Source organism: Cinclus cinclus, chromosome 3 (genome assembly GCF_963662255.1).
Source record: "Cinclus cinclus chromosome 3, bCinCin1.1, whole genome shotgun sequence".
Taxonomy (NCBI): Eukaryota; Metazoa; Chordata; class Aves; order Passeriformes; family Cinclidae; genus Cinclus; species Cinclus cinclus.
Genome location: NC_085048.1, coordinates 110217539 through 110243057, shown reverse-complemented (window position 1 = coordinate 110243057; position 25519 = coordinate 110217539). Strand labels below are relative to the sequence as shown.

Below are 25519 nucleotides of genomic sequence, written 5' to 3'. Positions count from 1 at the left end.
TATCAACAATATTATTGCATATTGAACAATTGAGGATATCCAACCAGAGACCTGGATCCCTAGAGAGCTGAATATTGCTCCAATCCAGTTATATTCCGCATCTTTTGCTATTTCCCTAGTTTTAGATTCAATATTCTCCAATTGATCTATATCTTTTTCTACTTCCTTTGTCACATTTGGGATATGAATACAGCAATGATCTGTCTTCCCATGCAGATATCCACAAACTCCATGCTCTCTTAGTAACAGCATATCTAATGCCATCCGGTTTTGCAATGTCATCCGAGTGGTTGCCTGTAATTGTGAATTTAAATCTTTAAATCCCTTCTTGGTGGCTGCTGCTAATCTTTCGGTCTGTCCCAGGAGTCTATACAACATTTCCCTATTTCGATATGTGGAGATAGGTGCAAATAAAGATTCTAGTGCCCATCCGAATTTTACTCCCCCTGACGGTTCATGCCACTCATTTTCTTCAATAATGTCATCTCCTATGTCTCTCCTTTGCCTGGCCTGTATTTCTTGTTCATTAAGTTTAGATTGTTTCCAGAATGGACATAAGGTAGGAACTCCTAAAGTTATTTGAGTTACCATCCCATCGATCGGTATATGAGTGGTCCATTTCCCATGTCCCATTACCCAGACCAAGTTACCAGGGCTTCTGATAGTGGTAGTTTTGCAATCTACTTGTTTGTTACCGGCCATCTCTCCCCTAATTGTATGATTGTACCCTCTACATTCACATCCCCACTTGAGTAACACTCTTACTGGTACCAAACCTATTTCTGCTTCTGGAGTATCACAAGTAATAACTCGTGAACAATTCCATGTCTCTGTTGTCCCAGTTGATGTCCTCTGAGCTGTCTCTGTTGTTAATACTCTAGTATAAGTCTGGTTCTTATTTCCTATCCATTCAATGCACCAATTCACAGTTCCTAGGTAACTATATGTCTCTAATAAACTTGGTCCCCAAATTGCTCCCCAATCGTCTTCTAAAGACTGTGATTGCGTAATGTTTTGACATACTTCTTCATTTCTTGTGCGTTTTACCTGCATCCAAACCTTATTACAGGGTTCCCTTATTGGTCCTTCCACAATGCATTTGTTCATTTTACTAACCCACGCATAGTAGCCTGGCATTTGCTGGCAATCTTTTTCCAACATATTCCTAATTAATTGGCATCCTTCCTTCTTTTCTACATACTCCTTTGGTATCAATTTACAACTCCAAGTAAAATCCACGAATGCCCTGGGTAAAGTTTTTACTGGGATGATTCCCCACGGTATCGGCTCCCCGGCTGCCTGTGGCAAAGGTAAACAGGCTGTAATCGAGGAAACATTCTGCACTTTACCAAAGTCCCGAATTAATCCTACTATCAAATTTTCCTGTTCCTGACTGCGGGGAAATGTTACATCTATGGCTCGAGTTCTTCTGTGAGTTCCTCTGATGCTATTAAGATAAACTGCAGTTATTGCATGTCCCCGCCCACTATAGACCCCACGTTGGCCAGTGATTCCACCTCTCAAATGCGACCAAGCCCTGACGTTTCGTATTCCAAAGTCACCCATTTCTCCACATGAGACTATACACAAGTATCTACTTCCGAATTTCCCAATCTTCAGATCAGTAATATTTAACCATCCTCCTCCCACGGTTCCTTCGGACCACCAGCTAACTCCTTCGCTAATTTGATTCCACATTCCCTGAGAATTTTCCCTCCACCACTTAACTTGTATCCCATATTCACACTCGTTTTTCAATCGGAAAGTACAATTCATTCGCAAAGGAGGACTGTCCCACATGTCTACATAGGTTGAGGTTGGAATGACCTCAACATCCCCCTTCTTGGTACCATCCCCTAATAATGACATTACCCGTAATTTCAAGTTACCGTAGTCGAAACTATCTCTGATCCAGACTCCACATAAATACTTATCTTCAGATCCCGAAGTTACATTTATCAATTGTAGGGTAGTGTTTCCCATTTGTGTTTTCATATCCCAAGTTGTGACAATACCTGTGTCTACCCAATCCATATCCTTTTTCCATCTTACATTGACTTCTTCGGATCCAGCTCCCTGGTCATCGGTGAATGAACAAGTCAGATTTACATTCATTCCTTCAACCGCCATAGTCACCGGCTCTAGAACAGTAATCACAACAGATTCATGAGTTAAAGTTACTTGACATGACATGATCAGTCCAATGATTAAGATGTAGGCCTTGGGTCGGTGGGTTTGGCTCGAATAACCATCTTGGTGGAAGACAGTGGCTGCACTTCCCAATGAGTAGGGACTTTCTTGATCCGGGTGTAGTGGATCCAGTTGTTGATGCCCTCGACTTTTGCCGCCGTGAAGGTTGTCATAATCACCTGACGTGGACCCTCCCATGATTCCTTCAAGGGGTCCGTGCTCCAGTTCTTTACATACACCCGGTCTCCTGGTTGGATGTCATGGACTGGATTTTCCAGCGGCAGAGGGCGATTCCACTGCAAAGCACCTCTTAAAGCTGTAAGAGTCTTGTTAAGAGATAGAACATAGTTAAAGAGCATTTGGTCCCCAACCACGTGAGGATCACCTTTTAATGTTGTTGCATGATATGGTCTGCCATATAGTATTTCATATGGACTTACTCCTACCTTTTCCCTGGGTTTAATCCTGATTCTTAACAAAGCCAATGGTAATGCTTGCGGCCATTGAATCTTAGCTTCTTGACAGATTTTCTTAATCTGACCTTTCAATGTCTGATTCATTCTTTCTACCTGCCCACTTGATTGAGGTCTCCATGGGGTATGTAAATTCCATTTAACATCGAGCACTCGTGCTATGTTTTGTACTATTCCGGCCACAAAATGTGGTCCCCTATCTGATGAAATTCCCAGGGGTACTCCAAACCTAGGAATAATTTCCCTTAATAAGGTTTTGACCACCTCCTTAGCCTGGTTAGTTCTGCACGGAAAAGCCTCGGGCCATCCCGAAAAAGTACATACATATACCAGAAGGTATCTGTACCCTTGAGCCCTGGGCAACTCTGAAAAGTCAACTTGCCAATAATCACCTGGCTCTGGTCCTACCTGTAATTTTCCTAATTGAATCTGCTTCCTCACTACAGGATTGTTCTTTATACAGACTGGGCACATTGCATTAACTCGTTTAGCTAAAGTCAACATCTGGTTAGAAATGATTTCTTTCTTTAAAAATTTAACCAATACCTCTGCCCCCCAGTGGCATTTGTTGTGTTCTGCTTCTAAAATTATTTTCATGATCTTGACAGGTACTAATACTTGCCCTATGTCGGTCACATACCACCCTAGCGCGTTCTTCTGGGCATTCACAAGTCTGGCCAGTCTTTCATCTTCTAAGGAGTAATCGGGCTTCTGCTCTAGGTGAGGAGTGACTGGGCTTACCTTTGTCGGAATCAATGCCAATTGTGTCCAAACCTCACGTGCCACTTTCCGAGCAGTAGCATCTGCTAGATTATTTCCTTGGAAAATTTTTCCTTCTTCCTTCTGATGTCCTCTCACATGCATTACTGCTACTGCAGCTGGTTTATGCACAGCATCCAAAAGAGATAGGATTTCGTTTCGATGTTTTATAGATGTCCCTTGAGAACTTAACAGTCCTCTTTCTTTCCATAATGCTCCATGGACATGCAGAACTCCAAATGCATATTTAGAGTCAGTCCATATATTTACCTTCTTTCCTTGACTCAAAACCAAGGCGCGAATCAAAGCCACAATCTCTGCTTTCTGCGCTGATGTTCCCGGGGTGAGGGCTTTAGCTTCCACGACCTGGAGAAGCGTTACCACCGCATAACCCGCATACCTGGTCCCATTCTCGACGAAACTGGATCCATCTGTAAACAGTTCCCAGTCCGGAGACTCCAATGGCACGTCTTTCAGGTCAGTGCGGCTAGCGAAGACTTGTTCAATGACTTCCACACAATCGTGGGTCAATTCGCCTTCTTCCTGCTCACTGCGGAGAAATTCTGCTGGATTGATATGGTTAGTTACTTTTAGCTCAACATCATCTTGTTCCCTTAATATTGCTTGATATTGCAACATTCTGCTGGAGGACAGCCAATGCCCCCCTTTTTGTTCCAGAACTGTTATCACCATGTGAGGCACAAACACTTCTATTTTCTTACCCAAAGTCAATTTTCTTGATTCCTGAATCAATAGTACAGTAGCTGCCACGGCTCGCAAACAGGACGGCCATCCAGAGCTGACTGCATCTAGTTGTTTCGAAAAATAGCCGACCGGACGCTTCCATGATCCCAACTTTTGTGCGAGTACTCCTAAAGCCAGTCTCTGTCTCTCATTTACATATAATTGAAAGTCCTTAGTTAAATCAGGTAGTCCCAATGCCGGGGCTTCTTTTAGTGCTTGCTTTAGCCCTTGGAACGCATTCTGCTGTGGCTTGTCCCACCGTAACTGTGTCTCTTTTAGTGCCTCATATAAGGGTTTGGCCAGGAGTCCGAAATTCGGTATCCACAGCCGGCACCATCCTACCATTCCTAGAAAGGATCTTAGTTCCTGATGATTTCGGGGAATAGGTATGGTGCAGATGGCTTCAATTCTATTTGCTCCTAATCGCCTTACTCCCTGTGTTATTTCACAGCCCAAATATAACACACTTGTCCGGATGAGTTGGGCCTTTTCTTTCGAGACCCGATATCCAGCCTGGCCTAGCATGTTCAATAAGCTTATAGTTAAATTTAGGCAAATGTCCCTTTCTTCTGTGGCCAGAAAAATGTCATCTACATATTGAAGTATTACATGAGAAAAGGGAGATTCTTTTACCTGTGTTGTTTTCCATTCCTCCAATTCCTTGGCTAACTGGTTCCCAAATATTGTGGGGGAATTCTTGAATCCTTGCGGAAGTCGTGTCCAAGTAAGCTGTTTCTTCCGGCCAGAGTCAGGGTCTTCCCACTCGAATGCAAAATATTTCCTACTTTCAAATGCCAGAGGGATGCAGAAGAAAGCATCTTTTAAATCAATTACTGTAAACCATTGAAATCTTTCAGACACAGATGTTAACAAAGTATAGGGGTTTGCCACCACTGGGTGGATATCCTTGGTTATATTATTTATAGCTCTCAGATCCTGAACTAACCTATATTTACCATTGGGTTTTCGTACTGGAAAAATTGGGGTATTAAATTCTGACTCACATTCTTGCAAAATACCTTGGATTAAGAATTGAGCAATCATGGGGGCTACTCCTTTCCTAGCTTCTAACTTAATCGGATATTGTCTAATCCTTACCGGTTGGACTCCCTCCTTTAGCTCAACCACTACTGGTTGAGCTGCCTTAGACTTACCTGGAGTGCCGGTTTCCCAAACCCAAGGTACCACTGCCTGTTCAACCTCTTCAGGAATTGGGGTGGGCTCTACCTCCTTAATCACAAATAGTCTAGATATTTCTTTATCAGGAATTTCTAATTTCACTCGTCCTCCTTCAAATAATATTCTCACATTTAGAAGAGATAACAGATCCCTTCCAAACAGTGACTCTGGGCAATTAGGCATATACAGGAATTGATGATCAAATTCTTTTCCCCCGAATTTTATGTCTAACGGCTGCAAAAATGTCCTCTCTTCTACTTGCCCAGTTGCCCCTATTACTTGAATTTTTGCATCACTTAATAACCCTAATTTTGTATTCAAAACCGAATGTGTTGCTCCCGTATCAACTCTAAATTCTCGTTCTTGTCCCCCTACCTCCAATACTACCTTCAGATCCTGATCTAGTCAGCTCTGATTTTGATAGTTGCCTAACACAAATGCCTGAGCGACATCTACCGGCCCCGTGGTAGCTCCTGCATTTCCCATAGGATTTACATTTCCCACATTACCCATTCCCCATTTGACTGGACATTCATTTTTCCAGTGACCTAACTGTCTGCAGAAGGCGCATTGATTAGGACCCAATTTTCCTTGCCCCCCGAAGGGATTTCCCAATCCTCCCATTGCTCCCCTTCCCAAATTCTGCTGAATTATGCCCCTTCCTCGACCCATACCACCCCGGCCCCGTCCTCGTCCTCTTGGGCTTCCTCCCGTAGCGTGTTGCAATACTGCTAAAATATTTGCCTGATGTCTCTTTGCTGTCTCTTTTTCTCTATTATTATATACCTTCCATGCCACTTCTAGCATTTTCTCTAGGTTCCGAGTGTCCTCCCCTTCTAACTTTTGCAGCTTTTTCCTAATATCATCCTGAGATTGCCCCATAAAAATCAAAGCCAACTGTAATTTCCCTGCCTCCCCATCAACCTCTAAATTAGTAAATCTGCGTGCAGTTTCCTTCAGCCGCTCCAGGAATGCTGACGGGGACTCACTTTTATCCTGTCTTATGGAATACAGTTTTGACCAATTCATTGTTTTTGGCATCCCCGTTCTAATCCCTTCTATTATTAATTCTTGATAAACTTGAAGTCTTTTCCAACCCCGACTGGTGTTAGGATCCCACCCGGGGTCCTCTCTCGGGACCAAGTCATTTAGAGTTCCATCCATCATTTGTACCCTCAACATTTCCCTGGCTCGTTCTGTCATTGCCCGTAACACCATCTCTTTCTCAGTTGAATCCATCAAGGTATCTAGTAACACCTGTAAATCATTCCAATCAGGATTTTGTGTTTTTATTATCATTTTTACCACTCGAGCAACCTTGTCCGGATCCTCCCGGTATGACCCTGCTGCTTGTTTCCAAATTATCAGATCCCCAGGTGAGAACGGGACTTTAATAAACACCTTCTCACCCTGAGGTCCCATAGCTTCCCTTAAAGGGGCTATCAGTTGGGGTTTTTCCCTATTTTTCCTCCCTTGTCTAGTTCTTTCTGCAATAGGGGTTCTCGGTATATTACGGGTATGACCGGGAGATGGCTCCCCAGGACAAGGTATTATCGATTCCTGGGAGCCCTTCCCCATTTCTGGGGTTTGTATTATTTCTCTTTCTTCTTTATCACTATCTTCCTCTTCCGAAGCTAATTCTGCAGGAGGGGCACTAGGAGCTACAAGCAAAGATAGGTCCTCTTCCTGGCTTGTCAGCTTTGTCAAACAACCATTACACCTATTCCTTTGCCTACAACCTTGACAATTTTGTTCCTCTACCTGTAATACCATAATACCACATTCTTTCTGCCATTCAGGTTTGCCTTTTAGGGTATAAAACAAATCCAAATAAGGAATCTCATCCCATTTTTCATTTTCCCGTAAAAACTGCATTAACGGGGATATCACACCAGGGTCAATAGACCCATTAAGGGGCCACCCCGAACTTCCAGTATCATATTGTGGCCACCAATGATTACAATAATCAATCATCCTTTCCCTTTTTAACTCTTGATGGAACCCTTCTCTTTTCCAACGCCCCAACAAACATCCTAACGGAGTATTTTCCGGAACCTTTTCATTAGATTGAACCAAAGCTTTAAACGTTTTAAATGGCATCATAATAACACAATCACACAATACTATCTCACAAACACACTTCCAACAGTCACGGCTACAACAGATATTGATTATCAAATTATTAACCAATAAACCAACGGATACTGATTATCGAATTATTAACCAACAAACCAACAGACACTGATTATCAAATCATCAACCAACAAACTAACAGACACTGATTATCAAATTATCAACCAACAAACCAACAGACAGTGATTATCAAATTACTAACCAATAAACCAACAGACACTAATTATCAAATTATTTAACCAACAAACCAACAGACAGTGATTATCAAATTATTAACCAATAAACCAATAACCAACCAAACTTGCCACTTCTCGACGCCGCGAGGGGCAAGTGCCGATCCTGCGCAGCTTTCGCCGCGTCTAACGGTCGGCGCCTAGGCTTTACCAACCAGAGACGTCTTCTGCCCAACCCTGCGAGGATCACCGCCTCGACTTATCAGGCAGGCACCTAAACCAAATAATAAAGCACCTTCGGGCTTACCTGTTACAGTTGTCCGTCAGGCGCGGGGTCGGGCGCGGGTCGATGACTCCCCAGGAATCACCTGGTGCCGGCGTGGAGTGGATCAGCTCGCGAACCGCCCCAGCCACCTCCGGAGTCCTGCCGCGGTCGCCAAAAACTGCTGCCCGATCCCAAAGAGTAAAACACAAATCAACAAAGTTGTTTTGTGCGGTGCTTTATTCAGGGCCCGGGGACCTGAGGACTAGCGTCCAAAGTCAAAGTCCCAACCCCTTAGTGAATCTTACACAGTTTTATACCCTTTTACAAATCTTGCTTCACCATGGCTACATGCTATGGTCCACATACTTCACATCAAAGGCAGCAGTCATTTTCGAGATAACATTTCTAAAGGTTATAACTCTTGCACGCCTGCCTAAGTTAAGACAATAAGATACCTTTCTAACGGTTATAAATCCTACATGCTTGTCTAAACTAGAACTATAGATTAATCCCACACCTGTTTATTGTACTTCATCAGTAAATTCCCTACTGTTCCTATAAATAACCAGTTGGTCCTTCTTCGCCCCACTGGCCCTTAACTCATTATTCTGTAGCTCAGCACATTCCCTGGCTTAGTTCCCAGGGCCTACCTTGCACTAGCTACAAACTGCAGCCTTAGCATTACTACCACTAACTATTAAATGTATATGTATATGCTAACACTCCCTGCCACTGGTGCGGGAAGGAGGCCTGGCTTCTCCCTGCAGCTTCAGACACCTGTAGAAGCTTCTGTCCTCAGAGAAACTCAAATTAGCATTGGACACAAGGACTGTCTGCAAGGAAGACGGAGGAATTCAGTCTCCCTGCACTACCTGATACTCAGTGTCTTTGCCACAATTTCCACTGAGAAAGATAAAAAAATAGATTACATATGAATTCTTTAGAAATGAAAGACCATTCATGCTGACCCATCAGAGGGCACCCATTACACAGAGTTGCAGCAGGACTGAGGCTCATTCCAGCCATTTATCCCCAAATCTGCAGAGCTTTGGAAAAATACAGATGCAGAGAAAACACTCTGTGGGCCGTGAAGTTGCAGAATATGCAGCAATGCAGCCTGTTTCTTTTGTGAGGATGGGCAAGGGGTACATCTGAATGTTTTATCCTATTGCAAAGATGGGGAAAGTGTGGCAATCAATTTACCCAGATTGTCCAGTTCTAGAGAGTGTCTTTTGATAATTATCAGGCTCAGCACAAACACTTAAGGCAGCATTTGCATCAGCTATCCCATAGTAGTGGGCCTGTGAAGGTGTATGTGCAGTGATTCATCATCTCAAGGCTAACATGAAACACCAGTTTGATTAGAAAGTAGAGCTCTATGGCCAGGACAGTCATTCAGGACTCCTTTTGGCAGGAGCTGCACCTGCTGTGCAGGCTGTGTCACAGCCAGCACATTCTCCCCTAGGTGCTCCATACCCCAGCAAGTACCCTCCTTATTTCTCCAGTTAATGGCATCATGAGGATGCATGTTTTTTCCCAGGGCCTCTGTGCTTAGTGCAGTGAAATATCAAAGAGCACTCATAGCTGCAATTGCCCCTCTTCCCACAGAAGCACAAGGCTCTATCCTTAGCCTTTGCAGGCACTTGCACTTCCCCACCATTCACCACATCTAGGCAACTCTGACAGACTGGGAGGACTCCAGGAAGCAGAGGGAAGATGAGTCAGAAGAGGTTTAGGTTGCATATCAGAAAAAGCTTTTTCACCCACAGGGTGCCTGGGACACTGGAACAGGCTCCCCAGGGCAGTGGTCAACAGCACCAAGCCTGACAGAGTTCAAGAAGCATTTGGACAACAATCTCAGGCACATGGTGTGACTCTTGGGGTGCTCTGTGCAAGGCCAGGAACTGGATTTAATCATCCTCATGGCCTCGTCCAACTTCCCATATTCTACAGCTCTTTCTTTCTGAGAACTCATAGGCTGAGGGAGGGCAGAAATAGGGGACAAGAGGAAAGAAATGAGGTGGATTGGAGAATCCAATCATTGAGTTGACAGAAGATGCAGGATACAGGACCCTTCCCTCCCACCATTCCCATTCTTTCTCTCATCCCTTCCCCCACCTAGAAGTACTCTAGAAGGTGAAGAATATCACTGAAAGAAGAACCTACTTGACTCCACTGTCCAGGAGAGCAGTCATTGCTCGTGCAGGAGTCACATTCTCCACCATGATCCCCAGGGTGTGACTGGCTGCTTTCTCAACAAACTCTGGCGAGTTCCACACCATGTGCAGAAGGACCCGAGCCACCTCATCCACCTCAGAGTCCATGTCCTTCTTCAAGGTCACAAAGAGCTCTCCCAGAGTGACAATGGCCGAGTAGGACACCTTTGAGCGGAGGTTGGTCACCTGGGGAAGTCATAAGGGGAAACATAAGAATGACCTTGGAAAGAAAACCAGTTGCCTTAGACAGACGACTCAGGAAATGACAACACGTCCCACTGTGTCCAGAGGAACATAAAAGCACAATAAGAGCAGAAGAGCACATGCACAGCATGACACTTCCACTGGCACCAATATCTGGCCTCAAACTTACATGTAACAGGCCTAAAAATAAGAAATTTCATAAAGTATCTACTTAAGCCTTCTTTAATGTCAACTGCTTTCCCTTTAGGCTCTTTTCTTTGAAACACAAAGAACCAAATTAAAGTAAGGGCTGCTTTCAAACCATAAAGGCATCAGTCATAAAGATAAAAGAGTCACGTGCTCCTGTTTAAAAAAGCAACACCAGCAGTTGAAGCACTCAGCCAGGAAACAGAAAACACATGCTCAGGCCTACAGACTAATTTGCAGTGTTGAATGACAGCTCGGGCAGAGACTAGGACTCTGAAAATAACATAATTAGAGTATCTTTTTCTGCATTTGCACATTTCATGATAATGGCAGCTCACTCAAAGATGAGTGTCAGATACCCGACCTACCAGTGAATACAACTACATCTACATACAGATCCCATAGAAACCTGACAGACATTAGAAATAGAAGGTCTAAAAAGAGAAATGAAGGCAGTCTCTGAGCACACATGGAGATGAACAAGCACATAGCTACTCTACACACCGTGTATGAAGTACAGGGCACAATTCACAAGAGTGTTCTCACCTCACTGGTAACTGCCAAGCAAATGTCACGAAGCCTTGAAAGCAGGACTTCTGAATGGGACCCAGCCAGGAGTTTGATGCTGACCAGTCCCTTCTCCTTCATCTCCCTGAAAGGCAAGTACCAAAAAGATGGATTTTTCTCTCCACCCAAGAACTAGGCAGCACCCTCTGAAATTACCAGGCTGGCAGCTCAGTCAAACAATGGGAGGTGCTTTTCAAGGAGTACTTAATGAAATTGTGGAGCTCCTTCCCGCAGGATGCTGTGGCTGTCAAAAGAATACACAAATCCAAGAGACAAATAGAGGGGTTTCAGTGTCTTCATTTGTGGCTCTTTTACAAGACAGCATTTCTGAAATGTCTGGCCCATGGAGTCCCTATGACACAGTTTCCTAGAAGCTGTGAGACTGGGTCATGCTCCTGTTTCTTGTCACCTCCCTATACCTGTCCCTAAGACACAATCCCCTTGGGCAGTTATTGGGGCATTTTCCTTCTTTTTCATCCCCAGCAGGCAGTTCAGCAATAAAAGTCTGCACTGGCACTCTGGAGCTCAGTTTCCATGCTACAATCCAGGCTTGTTTCTCACTCACTCCACTCCACCTCCACATTCCCCAGAAAAGCAGCAGCAGGATGTCCCATAAGATTCCACGCCTGGGAAAGAACAGTTGAAACTCTGCCTTTTCCCAGAATCCCCTACCAAAAACAATGCCCACTACAGCAACATGTTATTTAAGAGGTGTAAACAACTCTGTCTCTCAGCACTTGCTCTAGGCAGCCCTGAGCTACAGGAAGGTGTGTGAGGCATCAGGGCTGCAGCACAGGGCTGGTGACCGATCCCATGGGCACCCCTGAGAGTCACCAGGACCCCCCACACCTGCAGAAGCTCTCTTGTACCTCAGAGGGCACCAAACAAAAAGGGGGAAGAGGAAGCAGAAGAGAATTGCAAAGCAAATGTGACTGCACAAAGAGATGCATGTGGCAGATTTTTCATGCTTATCCCAGTGTGAATGGAGTCCGTACCCCTGTGTGAATGAAGCATCCAACAGTGAGTTTATGCTAACCCCAACATCACAACCAATATCACCAAAAATTTAACCAGCATCACCTAACATTCGTAGGGTTATCACCTCTGGGCCTCCTTCTCTCTGTGTCTAATTGTGGGACACATGTTGAGTATTGGCAAAACACCTCCAGCCCATATGAAGCAGTGAGAAGAAAAAAGTTGAATTCAAAAAGTCCAAGATTCCTAGAGGGTTTCATTGCTTTCTCCTTCCCTTCTGCCATGAGCCTTTCAGGAGTAAAGACAGGCTGGGGATTTGAAAGCACAAATCAGTCCATTTCTCAGAAAGAGCGACTCCCTGGAGCTGCTTCTGGGACTCACATGCAGGAGGTCACAGGGAGACCCTGTCACCTGCCATTGCTGTCAGCACTGGGAGCAGAGAGAAATCTTACTCAGTCCCACTGGGCCAGTGCCCCAAGGCACCCAAATCTCTACACTCAAAACTGCTGCCATCCTGCTGCTGCCTTCAGCCAGCAAATCATCTCATCTCACAGCTTCCTCTCTTCCCTCAAGACTTCCTTTGCAGCTCCATGGAGCAGCAGGCAAAGCGAGGGAGCAGCACAGAGCGGCAGCAGCTGGAGCACAGCTGCAGACCGAGGCCAAGCAAAGGCTGCTCTCAAATCTTGATCCTCTCACTGCTCTGGAGTGGTTTCAGCAGAGTCCTTTGCCCTCTGGGCTGTCGGGGCTCAGAGGCACTGGCAAGATCCACTTGTAAGCTTCCTTAACGCTAAGAGGGAGACAGAGTGACCGGGGCCTTTCTTACCAGTCATCGCTGCCCAGCCAGGAGAGTGCCTGGAGCAAGGACTGCTGTGGGTCAGCAGAGGCTGTGTCCTTGTGCCCACGCTCACGGAGCAGCTCCTGTCGGCGCTCGGCACCAGTGGCCGTCTGCGAGGTCACTGTGAGGAGAGGGTCAGCCCTGAGCGCTGCAGCCCCGGGCAAGGCACCCCGCCATGGAGCGGCCTGCAGCCCCAGCTCCCAGCCAGGCTTCCATGTGCTGCAAACTGGCACTGCCTCACACACCTCCCTGCTGTCTGCCTCCTTGGGCTCCTTGCTTTCTCCCAGCCCCCCCCAGCTGGGCACAGCTCCAGGCTAAACCTGACCATTGCCCACACAGTGCCAGCTCCCAAGTGCCACAGGTAGCACAGCCAGTGGCAGGTTCCTGAGGCCGCAGAGCTCCCACTCCCTGCCAGACAGGGACGACCAGTGGGAATGGCTACACCTAGAGGGAACCCCCCAGGGGCCTCTCTTGTCCCACGCCCTCATTTCCCCCAGCCCTGAGGACTGAGGCACTCTGCAACTCTCTGAGGAAACTCCTGCAGCTGCCTTGCCACAGCACCAAGCCAAGCCGGAACAACCCAGGCTCAATTCTGGTCAGTTCTCAACGTGGAAGTAGCATCAGTAGAAAAGAGCATTCCAATTATTATTCCTTGCTCCCTTCTTTTTATCTCACCCTAGTTGGGATGATAGCACAGGCAACCTTGGAGCACCAGGCAGCCCCTCCTGACTGTCACCTCCTACCAGCAGCCACTGTGTTTGGCTGCAGTGACACAGCAGGCACTGCTTGTTCCCTCTTGGAATTGCAGGCCATGGGATGGTGGCAGCCAGGAGCCATTGATCGCTTCAGGGAGCAGCAGCACGACTGCACCAAGGCACTGACTGCCATGCAGAGACAACCCTTACTGGGATAGCAGAAAAGCTGGCTGCAGACCCAGACAGCAGCACAGGCAGAGGGCCCCGATGGGTAGTGGTCAACTGATGGTGGTGGTACTCGTAGGTGCACAGTGAGCACACCCTGGCACACTGCCCCCACTCATCTCTGCACTTACAGCTGCCTCCTGGCACCAGCGCTGTAGTTTGGATTATCAGGATGGACAAAAGCCCGAGCTTAGGCCTTTACCTCTACTTTATTCAGCTCAACTTTCCAATGCATCTCTAAGAACCTACTACTGCAAGACAACCAAGCTGGAGGAACTCAAATGTGGATTTGGTGCTCATTCTCAGGACAGGCTATGGACCAAAGAGCCCAGTTGTGCTGGCTGAGGCAGGAGGCACTTTGGGCTCCTTTTGCAAGGAAATAACTATATGGGAAAAAGCTGCCATGGAGCAGACTTACCTGAGGAGTTGCATGGGACACTGTCTTCCTCTTGGATGATGGGCATAGTGGGCAGTAAGGGCATCTTGTCCTGCTTCCTCAAGACCTTCTTCTTCAAGGCATTACCAGGGTGTTTTCTCTGCACACTGGAAGCTGTGCCATTGACAGCTGCTTGGCTGAGGCCTGCAGGGACCAAAGAGGAGCTTGTAAGTGGAGGGTGCTGGACAGGGTCACTATGGAAAGGGCCAGAAAATTTGCTGGAGCTGGGTAACATCTCTGTGTTATCCCAAAGAACTTCAAGTAGAACACTGGCACGCTAGTATGGGACAAGGATCATACAATCACCCAGGAAAACCTACAACAATTTTGGTGGGAAGTCCCCTTTAACCACCATCTAGTCCAACCCCTGGGAAATGGAACATCTTCATCTGGATCAGGTTCCTCAGAGCCCCATGTAAACTGGCCTTGAACACCTTCATAGATAAATCAACAACAGCTTCTCTGGAAAAACCCTTGCAGCATTTCATTGCCTTCATTATAAAATAAATTCTACCTAATATCTAATCTAAATCTACCTTCTTCCAGTTTAAAAATCAAACTGCAGTGATGCTTCCCCTAAGAAACAAGGAGAAGCCAGTGTTGCTATGCTTTCGTTTTCCTGTTTCAGAGGCAGGCTGGGCAAGTTCCCAAAAGAAAGTGCAGATAAGCTTGGGTGGTGCCCTGGGGCTGAGTGCTGCCCCCGAAGGTCCCTGCTGCCGCCCTCGGGGCAGCGCACACAGCGCTGCAGCCAGAGCCCCTCAGCCGGGATTCACTGGGGAATGCTGCTTGCTCCTGGGGCTACAACAGAAGCACTGCCTCAGGGCTTCAGCACAGCTCTACAGTGCCAGCTCCTTGGAGGGGAGTGGCTCGAGAAGGATCTCTGGTCTTTTCATCAGAAGGTGCTGAATTTGGTTTCTTCCAGGTTGCACCTTGGTGGAAAAGCATTCTTCTGCATTCACATTGCCTGGAAGCTGCTCTTCAGAACAGAGTCTGAAGGGCAGGCGACTTTCCAAGACTGAATTTTCTACTCTGAAAGATTTTAGAGGTGAAGGTGGGAAGCTGATACTCTGTTACTAAGTGAGGCCATGGGCAAGACAATTAATGCCTCTGTGTTTTTCTCTGCAAAATGGAAATCATTCCTATGCAAGCTTCCACTCAGATGCAAGTGCAACAGCCCCCCAGTCTGATTGCAACACTGTGCAGACGGTAAGGAAGAGCTCAAAAAGGACCAGCAGTGTAGACACCACTTACTTGCTTCAGCTGCATCCCTGGGCTCAACTCTCAGTGGAGGCAGCTTTAAGGATGATAAAATTTCATTCCTCTTCTTCATCTCATTCTCTAAAATCTCAGTTTTCTTCTGCTCTAACTTCTTTTCAGCCAACTTGCACAATGAAGAACGAACCTAGTTGCAATGGAAATACATCACAGACTGTAAGCAGAGACACACACAAACCAGGCACATCATCTCATTGGGAGCATAGAGTCCACAGAGTGCCACAGACATTAATCCAGCTCCATATCCATTCCAATAGTTTCAGGAGAATGTCTCCCATCCTCACCTTGGCAATTATACACAGTGAGGTGGAACACTTTAGTGCCACAGCCTTACTCTGCTCCAACTGTGACAGGAAACCCTACTTGAAACATGGAAGTCATAGGAATGCTCCAAGACAAAGGAAGAGCTCCCATGAGCAATGAGCAGGCAGTTCAGCTCCTAGAGGCCATGGCAGGAGAATAAAAGCCATGTGCAATATGCAGCAAGGAGGTGTAATTAGCTGATGCTTAACACTCATGGCCAGGAACTGCAGCTGTTTGTCACTTCCTGGCTTCTGAAGGACTCAGCTCTGGAAGACTCTCAACGACTTGGTCTCTGAGACCAGGAGACCAAAAGGAGGAGGGAGTCATGTGAAAACAATTTGGAGGAACATGGATATTAAGAAGCAGAAAATGTGAGAATGAGAGGGCTGTGAGATACAGCCAGAAAGGTAACCAGGAGACATCAAACTGTCCCGTTTTTATTTTGAAGCCTTGCTTATACTCAACCGTAGCATCTTTGCTTCTCTGCTTCTGAGGGTGCCCTTTGCCCACATTCACTGGTTTACAGTTTGCTCTGCCAATCAGAACTTCTCTAAAATGGCCTTTGCATATAAAGAATGCTTCGGGCATGACCTTGGCACCATCTCCATGCAGTGACTTTGGCACCACTGGAAGTAGCCAAGCAATTGCTCAGTAGCCGTCAAATATATTCCCAAGACAATCCCCAACCCCCAAGAGTGGAAGATCATGGTTTTCAGAGGCATTTTGGGCCAAGCACTAAACAGCCACTGGAATGGAAGTCTGCTCATCCCTGTTCTTATCCCTTACCTTTCCAAAGCCCTCTCTCAGGTCTCTGTCACTTGTTAGACCAGGACTGGTGGGATGATCCATCTCCTTGAGCTGGCTCAGTGGGAGGCCTGGTACTGGAAGCAAAGGTTCCTGTAAATCTCTGGCACACTTCAATTGCCCAAAAATGTCATGCTTGGCAACAGGCAAGACAGGTTCCAGATTACAGAGCTCTAACAGGGCACAGAGATGGTGCAGGAAAGCAGCAAGCTACATATGCCTAGACCCTCTCCCAGTGGATGGGCTCCTGGAAGGAGACATGACATTACTCTGTGGGCCAGCAGACTGAAACCTGCTGCCTCAGCCCCTGGTTGCTGGAGAGCCTCTGTGTTTGATAGAGAAGGGCAGAGATGGAGATTGCTCTTGACAGAGATTCTTATCTGCCCTTATGCTGATTTTAGTAAACATCTTCTTTCTGGTTCCTAAAAGTAGTCCCAGGTTCTAAACCTGTATGCTTTTAAATCAACATTTTGGGACAGCAGGGAGCCCAGAGCCCTGTGCTTCCCAGCAATGGCTCAGCTGCACATGCAGCCTCCTGCTCCTCTCCCTGCCCCACAGCTCAGCAGCCCTACAGCTCCACGGGGCACTGGCAGCAGCACAGCTCATGGCAGGCGGCACCTGCAGGGCACAACTGCTCCCTGGCAATGTGCACAGGCTCTCCAGGCTGGCACAAGACCCTTCCTCCCACCAGAGAGCGGCCCAGCTCCCACCTTACCTCTGTGGGAGGCTGAGCCATGCTGGTCCTTCCCCTTGTCCTCCTCCCTGGCAGTGACCCTGGGGACAGCGCTGCTCAGCTGCCTCTGCCGGGGCTCCTGGGCCAAGGCCCCCTGAGCCGGCCGGGAGCCCACACCTCCATTCCCAACGCTGGGCTTCCGCATGCAGGTCTCCAATCTGAGCAATTCATCGTTTTTCCTTGGGAGCAGAGGCATCCCAGCTCCTGTCACACACCAAGAGCTCTTTCCCTTCATCCTCTGGTTTTGTGTCGTAGACTCAGAAGGATCTGTAGATCAAGTACAGGCAAAGAAGTGAGTTAATTGAACTCACTCCTTTACAATCAACTCATCTAATGGGTAGCGAATTCAAACTTTATTTTTTTGACTGTAAACATTTGTTGTTTCTTTATTTTTCATGAATCTAGCATAATTTGAATTTCTCTGAACAATGTGGAGCTGGCAAGCCAGGAGAGATGGGTTCTATGCCTGTTGCCTCCCCACTACTCCAGGAATCATTTCCTTCCAAAGAGTTGGAAACTCACACTGGCCTCTGGAATTTGACACTGTCTAGGAAGTGATTGTTTGCCAATCCTGTTATCAGGGCCATTGTTTCTGTAACTCCCACTCAATTCTATTTTAGGTTTTACACTTCTGTGTTTTCTTTATTTCTCTTTCAAACAAAGGAATTGCTGGTACACAAACTTTGGCACCACATGTTAGATGCAAAAGAAGCTTTGCTTTCCCAATTAGATGTCCTCAGGAATATGCAAGCCCCTCACTGAAGGGAATAAAGAGATCATCCAGAAGTTTCACTTTTGTTCTACTTCACTCTTGGAGGACTTTATTCCCTACCTTCTTTCCTGCAGAAACACCCAAGCCCAACATAGATATGACCTGTCTCAAAAAATTTCTGATCACGGCAGATACTGACAAATTAGATTTTGTCTAATGGCGGGTCATTCTCAAATACTCTCCAACACAGCTCTTAGAACTATTTCTTTACATGGCTTCACAGGGGATAAAATCATGTAGCAGCCAAGCAGTAGGGGAAGAATAAGTGCCTCATACCAAGATTTTATTTCCCTTGTAGGATGTCAGGACAATTACAAAACTACAACCGGTAAGGGTTAATGCTATAGCTAATTTCTAGTCCAGAATAAATCCAGCAAAAATGCCACCTTACTTATTGAGCAATACTTCTCCCTAGCTGCATTAAGCATTCCAGCTGCATATCACCAATTAAGGAGTCATTCCAAAGGGCCTCTGCCCAGGATTTGGCAGAACTAACCCAGAGCAAAGGGGCCTGGGCATCTGATCCCTTTTTCTGCATCAGCACAACTGTTTCTTCAAATCTCATCTCTCCTATCATGACATGCCCCAAAATGGCAAAGGAACAACAACAACAGGCTTTGCTGGAGGCTTTCAACTCAAAGGCATTGGCTGGCACAGACGCACCAGAGACCGCATTTTGTCTGGCACAATTCTACTTGTCAGGGATCAGGCAAGGCAGGGACAGGGGGACAAGGCAGAAGGCATCTCCTCCCCCAGCCTCAGCCTGCAACACTGACACAGGCAGAGGCAGTGGGGCAAGAGATTTGCCATGGTGAACCTGCCATAGGTGGCTTTGGGCTTGTGCTGTCAGAGGATGACAAACTCAGACCCTGCATAGGCTGCATCCATTTGGAAGATTCCTTCTCCTGAAATGCAAAATTCAACAGGATTTTCTGTCATAGGAGGTTTCCTGATTTCCCCCTGTACAAAACCAGGCAGTGTCCATGAATCTGCCTTAGATCTCAAAGAGTCCAGCTGAGAAATTGCCCAAAGGAAAGGTTTTCTCCTTGAAGGGCAGGAGGAAGGAAAGGGAACATTTATCATTTCCTGCTAAATGAGGATTTCCTTCTTTTTCTCTCCTAATTGCAACACTACAAAGACTGCATGGAGATAAAATGCAAATGCAGGATGGAGAAGAATGTTTTCTTTTCCCACACTACAATTCCAGTGCCCCAAAGTACCACTCTAGCTCCTGCCACTCAACACTTCACAATGCAGGAATTTTCATTGTACCACCGGAGCGCACTCCCAGTGACTGGGCTCTGGGACAGTCCACTGAGGCCATCAAGGAATTGAAACAAATTTAAAGAAATTCTTAAAACCATGGTTTATAACCAAGTTTTCAAGATGTCACCTCTGATTCAATATGCCAATGGTCATTTTAGGACTGACATGCCCTGTACCTACCTGCATGTTCAGACTTCTCTTTGATGCTGCCGCTCGGTCTTGGCCTTGAGAAAGGGAGAACAAAAGCACATATGAGGAGGGAGAAAGAGAAGGGAGGGAAGAGGTGTAGCATGAGAGGAGGCAATCTTTCCTAGCTTGTTCACTCTGATGAAGGAGGAAATGCAAGAGACATCAAGCCAACAAGATGCAAAGCTGATTAATTGTCCTTAAGCTTTCAGTTGCTGCAGTCAGACAGAGCTGGCCAAGCTCCAGCTGAAACACAGCAGTCATTCTCCAACTTGCATCATAACTCCCCAATTGTGGTGTCTCTCCTTTTGAAACTTGGCGGGCTCCTACAGCCTCTCTGAAGCAGCAAAGGTTGCTAAGCTGAGACACGAGTCTGTATGGAGGGCAGCTACTTTGCTTCTGCTGACAAAGCTTGGCTTTGCCTGCTCATGCCTTGCGCTGGTGCCAGTCTCGTGCTACATGTGGTCAGAGCACTGGAGTGTTCTGAGAAGGATATTCCACCACCTTGATCTTCCAAGAAGGAAAAGGCCTTTTCCAACTCAGCTGATAGCCAAGGATATTCAGATTGTACTTTCAAAGCCCTACCTAAGCTCTTCAATAGGAATGATACTCCTGAGTCCTTCTTTCTTGTTATTTATCCTCCTTTCTAACTCAGATAAGCATGACAGCTACATTTTATCACACATTTCCAAACCAATCTTTCCATCAGGTACAGTGCTAGAACTCTTCTCTAGCACCATGACCTCTTGGATTTTGAATCCAGGCCTCAATATTAAACACTGATTAAATCGTACATCTATAACCCAAAACTTCCCTGGAATCTCAGTTCACAGTGGAGGCCAAGGAAGATAGAAGTTATGCCTGACATTGTCTTTGGGATCCCTTCCCTTCCAAACAGATGCCAACCCACAGAGATGTCCAGAATCTGACAATAACTCCCAGGAGGTAATTGCTTTCCTAAGATAGATTTCATGGCCTTTCTATTTGCAACTCCCACTGAGTTCTGGATTGGGTTTTATGTGCTGTTTATATTTCTCTTTACAACAAAGGAATGTTGTAACATGAACAACAGCACCCCGTGTTAAAAGTAAAAAAAGCAATACTAGAATTCGCAGACCCCTCTCCAGCAGCCAATATTTCTACAAGCATATGCTTGTGGGTGCTGAAGGTGGCAGTCACGGATTATAGTATTCTATCATCTTCAGGAGACAGACCCATGCAATACAGTTCCCAAATGACACCACAAACATTACAGAGGGAATCAGTACCAAGCCCAGCAGAGGACCCATCTTCAGATGCTTTTAAGCCCTGCCTCCTCTTCCCCACCACCACCACCTCTGCCCTTGTGACATGCGGTGTGGGGTTTGACATGGAGCTGGATCATCACAGATGGGCCAAATGGTGAATACACAGAGGTTTCCCTAAGTACATGGGAGAGAGCTGACTGTGCAAAGGAACCTCACAAGATGGCAAGAGGGAGCTGAACAGCAGAGTGGAGCAGCAGACACCTTGGCTTACCTCATCTCCTGGGACTCTTGGACATCCAGCTGCACAGAGCTGATCAGAGACCCTGCAGCACTGCCAACACGGGGACTGACTGCCTTGGGTATAGGGGGGACCAAAGGCAGCCCCAATGACCCCTTCTTCATATCCCCACCTCTGGGATACAGCAAGGATGCCTGGAAAGAGTGGTACACAGTGCTCAAATATAGCATCCAGCCTTGCCCTCATTCATGACTCAAGACAGTTACACATGCCCTGACAGGAAAAGTCAATATCATATATAGCAGATTGTCCTAGGAAGGGGAAGGGTGGCATAGGAAAGGGAATTGGTGAGGGAGAGACCATCTCCCAAATTTCCCACCTCTCTCTTCCTGCTCATTTGTCTGCAATTGCAGCTACACTCCCAGCTGGAATCCACATGGTTGGCATCAGCATGTTCTGCAGTGCCACTGCCTCCACTGGCCTTTTGGATGGTATGGGAACGGGTTCAGATCACTGTTCTCTCCCTGCCTCTTAGGCACCTCACAGCCAGTGCTGATCACCAACCAAGTCCCCACAAAGCCATTCTGCAGGATGTCAGAACCTGCTTTTCTCAAGCCCCTCATTTCTTCTGCTGCTGCCCTTCCCTCTTACAGTTGCCCAGCAGCCTTTCAGCCCAGAAGCTGCTGAGCTCTCGTGATGCTCCGTGCTCTCCAGCTCCCACACCTCCATCATCTCAGGCTCACTGGCATTTAGGAAGTTCAGCAGAGCTCCCTGCCCTGCTGCTCTCTGCAAGGTCTCTGCTTGCCCAAGTTGCTCCAGGGCCCCCATGCCATGACCAGGAAGGAGGGTGGAGGTAGGAGGGGCAGGTGCACACCATTCTTTAAGTGTCCCTTCCTTTCTGGCACAACTAAAGCCCCAAATCAAGTCCTCTTCAAACTACAGTTAAAGGACCACATCCTGTCAGGGATACACTGGGCCCTTCCTCAGCAAGGCTGGAATCAAGTACATCAGCCTTTGATTGGACATTCTGTTTGCCAGAGCTGTTGCTCATTTGCCTCCTCCTGCACCCCATGGCAAACCCAGAACAACTGCAGGTGCTGGCCCTGCTGCAAAGGCAATCGTGTGCCTGGGCTTGGGGCTGCTCTCCCCATGGCCACCTCCCATCCCTTCTCTCTGGACAAAGCCATGCCACAGCACACAGCTGCCCAGAAGCTGAAGAAATCTAGAAATAGCATCAGAGACAACTGTGTAGGAGGCCATGGCTGTACAGCTCAAAAAGCTGCGTCAACCTGGAACTGACTTTGCAGGACTGCCTGTTCCAGCAAACTCCTTTTTCCATCCCCACCAGACAGAGCTGATGGAAACCACCACCAAGACATAGATATGGTTCACAGATACCCGTGGGTTACTGAATGCAGGAGGATTGCTTAGCTGGAGCAGACAACTTTAGCAGCGCTGCCTTCTTGTTGGTGTTTTCTCAGCTACAAGACAGAGGAGCAACCATGACAGAGCCCAGAAACCTTTCAAAGCCCTCTCCTGCTATAGATACACAGTGAGGACTTGAAATCTGCACTACACACCCATTGCAAAGACAGCCTGAAGTGCAGAGTCCAGCTGAGATCCTACTTTGCTCACCTTCTTCCTTAGGCTCACACCACAGTTAATGGTCTCCGATCTCTGCTTACAGGACATAAACTGAAAATCTGCCACACAGGACTTATCTTGGTTGCCTTACCTTATGTGCTTTTCCCTCTGAATCCTGGTCCCGGTTGTTTCTAATATTGTCCTCCTTGTAGCCAGTGCCATTTTTCCCATTGTCCCGCTCTCCTCTGGACATCGTATTTGACTTGGTTGAAGGAGAGCCCTTCTGGATGGGAGGCAATGGCTTGGAGGGAAGGAGCATAGAAGGATTTGCCAGGGAAAACCTCTTGGCAAGAGGGTAGCCAGTCAGGCCTGCAAAGTGGAGACACAAAATGTAACAAGAGGCTGCAAAGCAAAACAAAAGCATCTGAAGCTCCATGTTTCATGGGACACATTTCCTGGAAACTTTCCTGGAAAATAGCTTCAAAAGGAAACCTGCTCCTGCCATCAGCCCCTTGAGGCAGGCCAAGGGCACACCCTGAGCCACTTCCACAGAGCTCCCAGGGGAACTCCCTGGCCTCTGGGCTGCCCTGGGACAGCAGGGAGCCCAGAGCCCTGTGCTTCCCAGCAATGGCTCAGCTGCACATGCAGCCTCCTGCTCCTCTCCCTGCCCCACAGCTCAGCAGCCCCACAGCTCCACGGGGCACTGGCAGCAGCACAGCTCATGGCAGGGGACACCTGCAGGGCACAACTGCTCCCTGGCAATGTGCACAGGCTCTCCAGGCTGGCACAAGACCCTTCCTCCCACCAGAGAGTGGCCCAGCTCCCACCTTACCTCTGTGGGAGGCTGAGACACTCTCACAAGGGAAGAAGTGAGGTTGGTCAATGCCCACCTCTATCCCAGCATCAACATGTCTAATGGGTGTGGCACTTAAGGGATATTTGATATTTTTAAAAACAATTGTTTGGTTTTAGTTTTCCTTAGACTAGCCTGTGTTTAATTCCTCCGAACACTATTGAGTTAGCAAGTCTGAAGTGAAAGGTGCAAGGATCCAATAATAACAGGGGAATAAGGATCCCTTCTAGAGATTGGCTTTGTCAAAACCCAGGAAAGACCCTCACAGCGACGAATGCTATTTCTGCAAGCTACAGAGACCTCTCAGCATGCAGGCAGGCCTTGCTGGGGTTTTTATATTATCCTGTCATCCTCAGTGTTGGACCCAATCACCAAGCAGAGGAAGAACAGGAAATTTATCAGTAGTGAGACCCAACGTTGATGGCAAAGAAAGAAGCAGAATTTGCATCACATGACCACGTTGTATTTGTCATGGCCACAGTCCCTGTCCTGGCTGACAGTATGAGTGATTTGGCTACTGTCAAAAAGCAGGAAGCAGAGTAAACTAAAGGTAGAATGTTATGATGCCAGGGATGTCCTTGCAAGATCACCTGTAGCTCACAGCCACCAACTCTGACACAGAGCCAGAACTGACCACCATGGACCAATTTTCCCGGAAATCTGGTGGAATTTGTCTCCATTTGACTCGGGCCTTTCAGCTCCTTTCTATCCTCACCTTTTCCTTCCGTGGTCTTTCCTTTTCCAGTAAAATCCATCTTTGAACCCGTGCTTCTGTCTCGCAGAAGTACCTGGGGTTGAATTTGGGAACTGTCTCGGAGCAGACGGCGATAGGAGCTCGGTCCCCAGCCCTAGAACAAGGTGGGGTGACTCCAATCGCCAGCAGTCGGCACAGACAGGCAGAGCCAGACGTGTCTCCTGCCACTGTGTCCGTGTCAACCACAACCTTCACAGCCCCTTGCGGGGCTGCCCCTTTGTGACGCGCTGGCCCGTGGTTCTCTCGTTTCCATGGCCGTAGAGCCCCCACCCCAGCTCCATCCCCTTCCCTTCCCTTCCCTTCCCTTCCCTTCCCTTCCCTTCCCTTCCCTTCCCTTCCCTTCCCTTCCCTTCCCTTCCCTTCCCTTCCCTTCCCTTCCCTTCCCAAGGGCAGCCAGCCCTGGGCCCGGCCAGGCCAGGTCAGAGGGTTTGGCACTGTCCAGGAAGTAGCCGCTTTCCAAAGCTGCTTTTCAAGGCCTTTATTTCTGTAATTCCCACTCCGTTCTGCCTTGCAGCTTGTTGGTTGCGGATTTTGATTACTTCTCTTCACAACAAATAAAGTGGTGCCTTCCCCTCAGCAGCCCTGGGGATGTTCCTATGTGAAGCCATCTGTCTCACACGGTTTTAGACAATTTAAAACAGAACACTATGGATAAGCCGTCTCCTCTAAAGTGTTCCAACAATCCCGTTTCCAGCAAGAGGAAGTGAACAGTAAGAGATAAAGGTGGAAAAAAGGCCTGCCTCACCGCCCACACGGCCTGGGGGAGAGACAGCTGGGCCCCGATCTGGCAAGGGCCCCAACCTCGGCTGCTGGCAAAAGGAAAAGGAAAACCACCAGCCCACCACTAACACTACATACAGCAAACGCCAAAAAACAACCTTACAACCAAAAAACTCATCTCCGCTTTCTGGCCGGGCCCTACAATCCCAGCCCGGCCCCGGCGCGGCCTTAGAAGGCTCCTTATGGTAAAGAGCTCCGGCCGCCCCACCTAAAAACAATCACAGAACCCTCTCCTGCCCCGGCAAAATATTAACTTTTTCACTGCCCAAAATATGACTTTACAAATACTTTATTCTCTGTCCTGTGGAAAAAAAAACAGAGAACCAAAATGATAATATGTACAAAAACAGCACAAAAAACACCAAATTCAAAGTACGAGAAGAGTCAAGTCTCAGCTGAGGGAAGGAAGACATAGACTGAAATTCTTCCCTTTTTTTTATGCTATAGAAAAGCATCCGTTGTTTCCCTA

The 25519-nt window shown here is 47.3% G+C and overlaps 2 protein-coding genes across 2 annotated transcripts in view; both read right to left on the bottom strand.

The window, feature by feature from the left end:
- Positions 1-1869, bottom strand: part of LOC134042009 (serine/threonine-protein kinase pim-1-like) — a 94492-nt gene extending 92623 nt beyond the window's left edge. Inside the window, exon 1 of the mRNA XM_062489082.1 lies at positions 1729-1869. Within this exon, the coding sequence (XP_062345066.1) occupies positions 1729-1869 (141 nt within the window). The remainder of the gene's footprint in view (positions 1-1728) is intronic.
- Positions 1870-2207: 338 nt separating this feature from the next.
- LOC134042008 (uncharacterized) lies at positions 2208-22916 on the bottom strand. The gene is made up of 9 exons (XM_062489081.1): positions 22815-22916; positions 22706-22756; positions 9822-9894; positions 7959-8097; positions 7775-7851; positions 3510-5320; positions 3286-3404; positions 3072-3127; positions 2208-2455 (listed from the first exon to the last, which is right to left on the bottom strand). The coding sequence occupies exons 1-9, from the start codon at positions 22914-22916 to the stop codon at positions 2208-2210; spliced, it is 2676 nt and encodes an 891-aa protein (XP_062345065.1).
- Positions 22917-25519: the final 2603 nt, after the last annotated feature.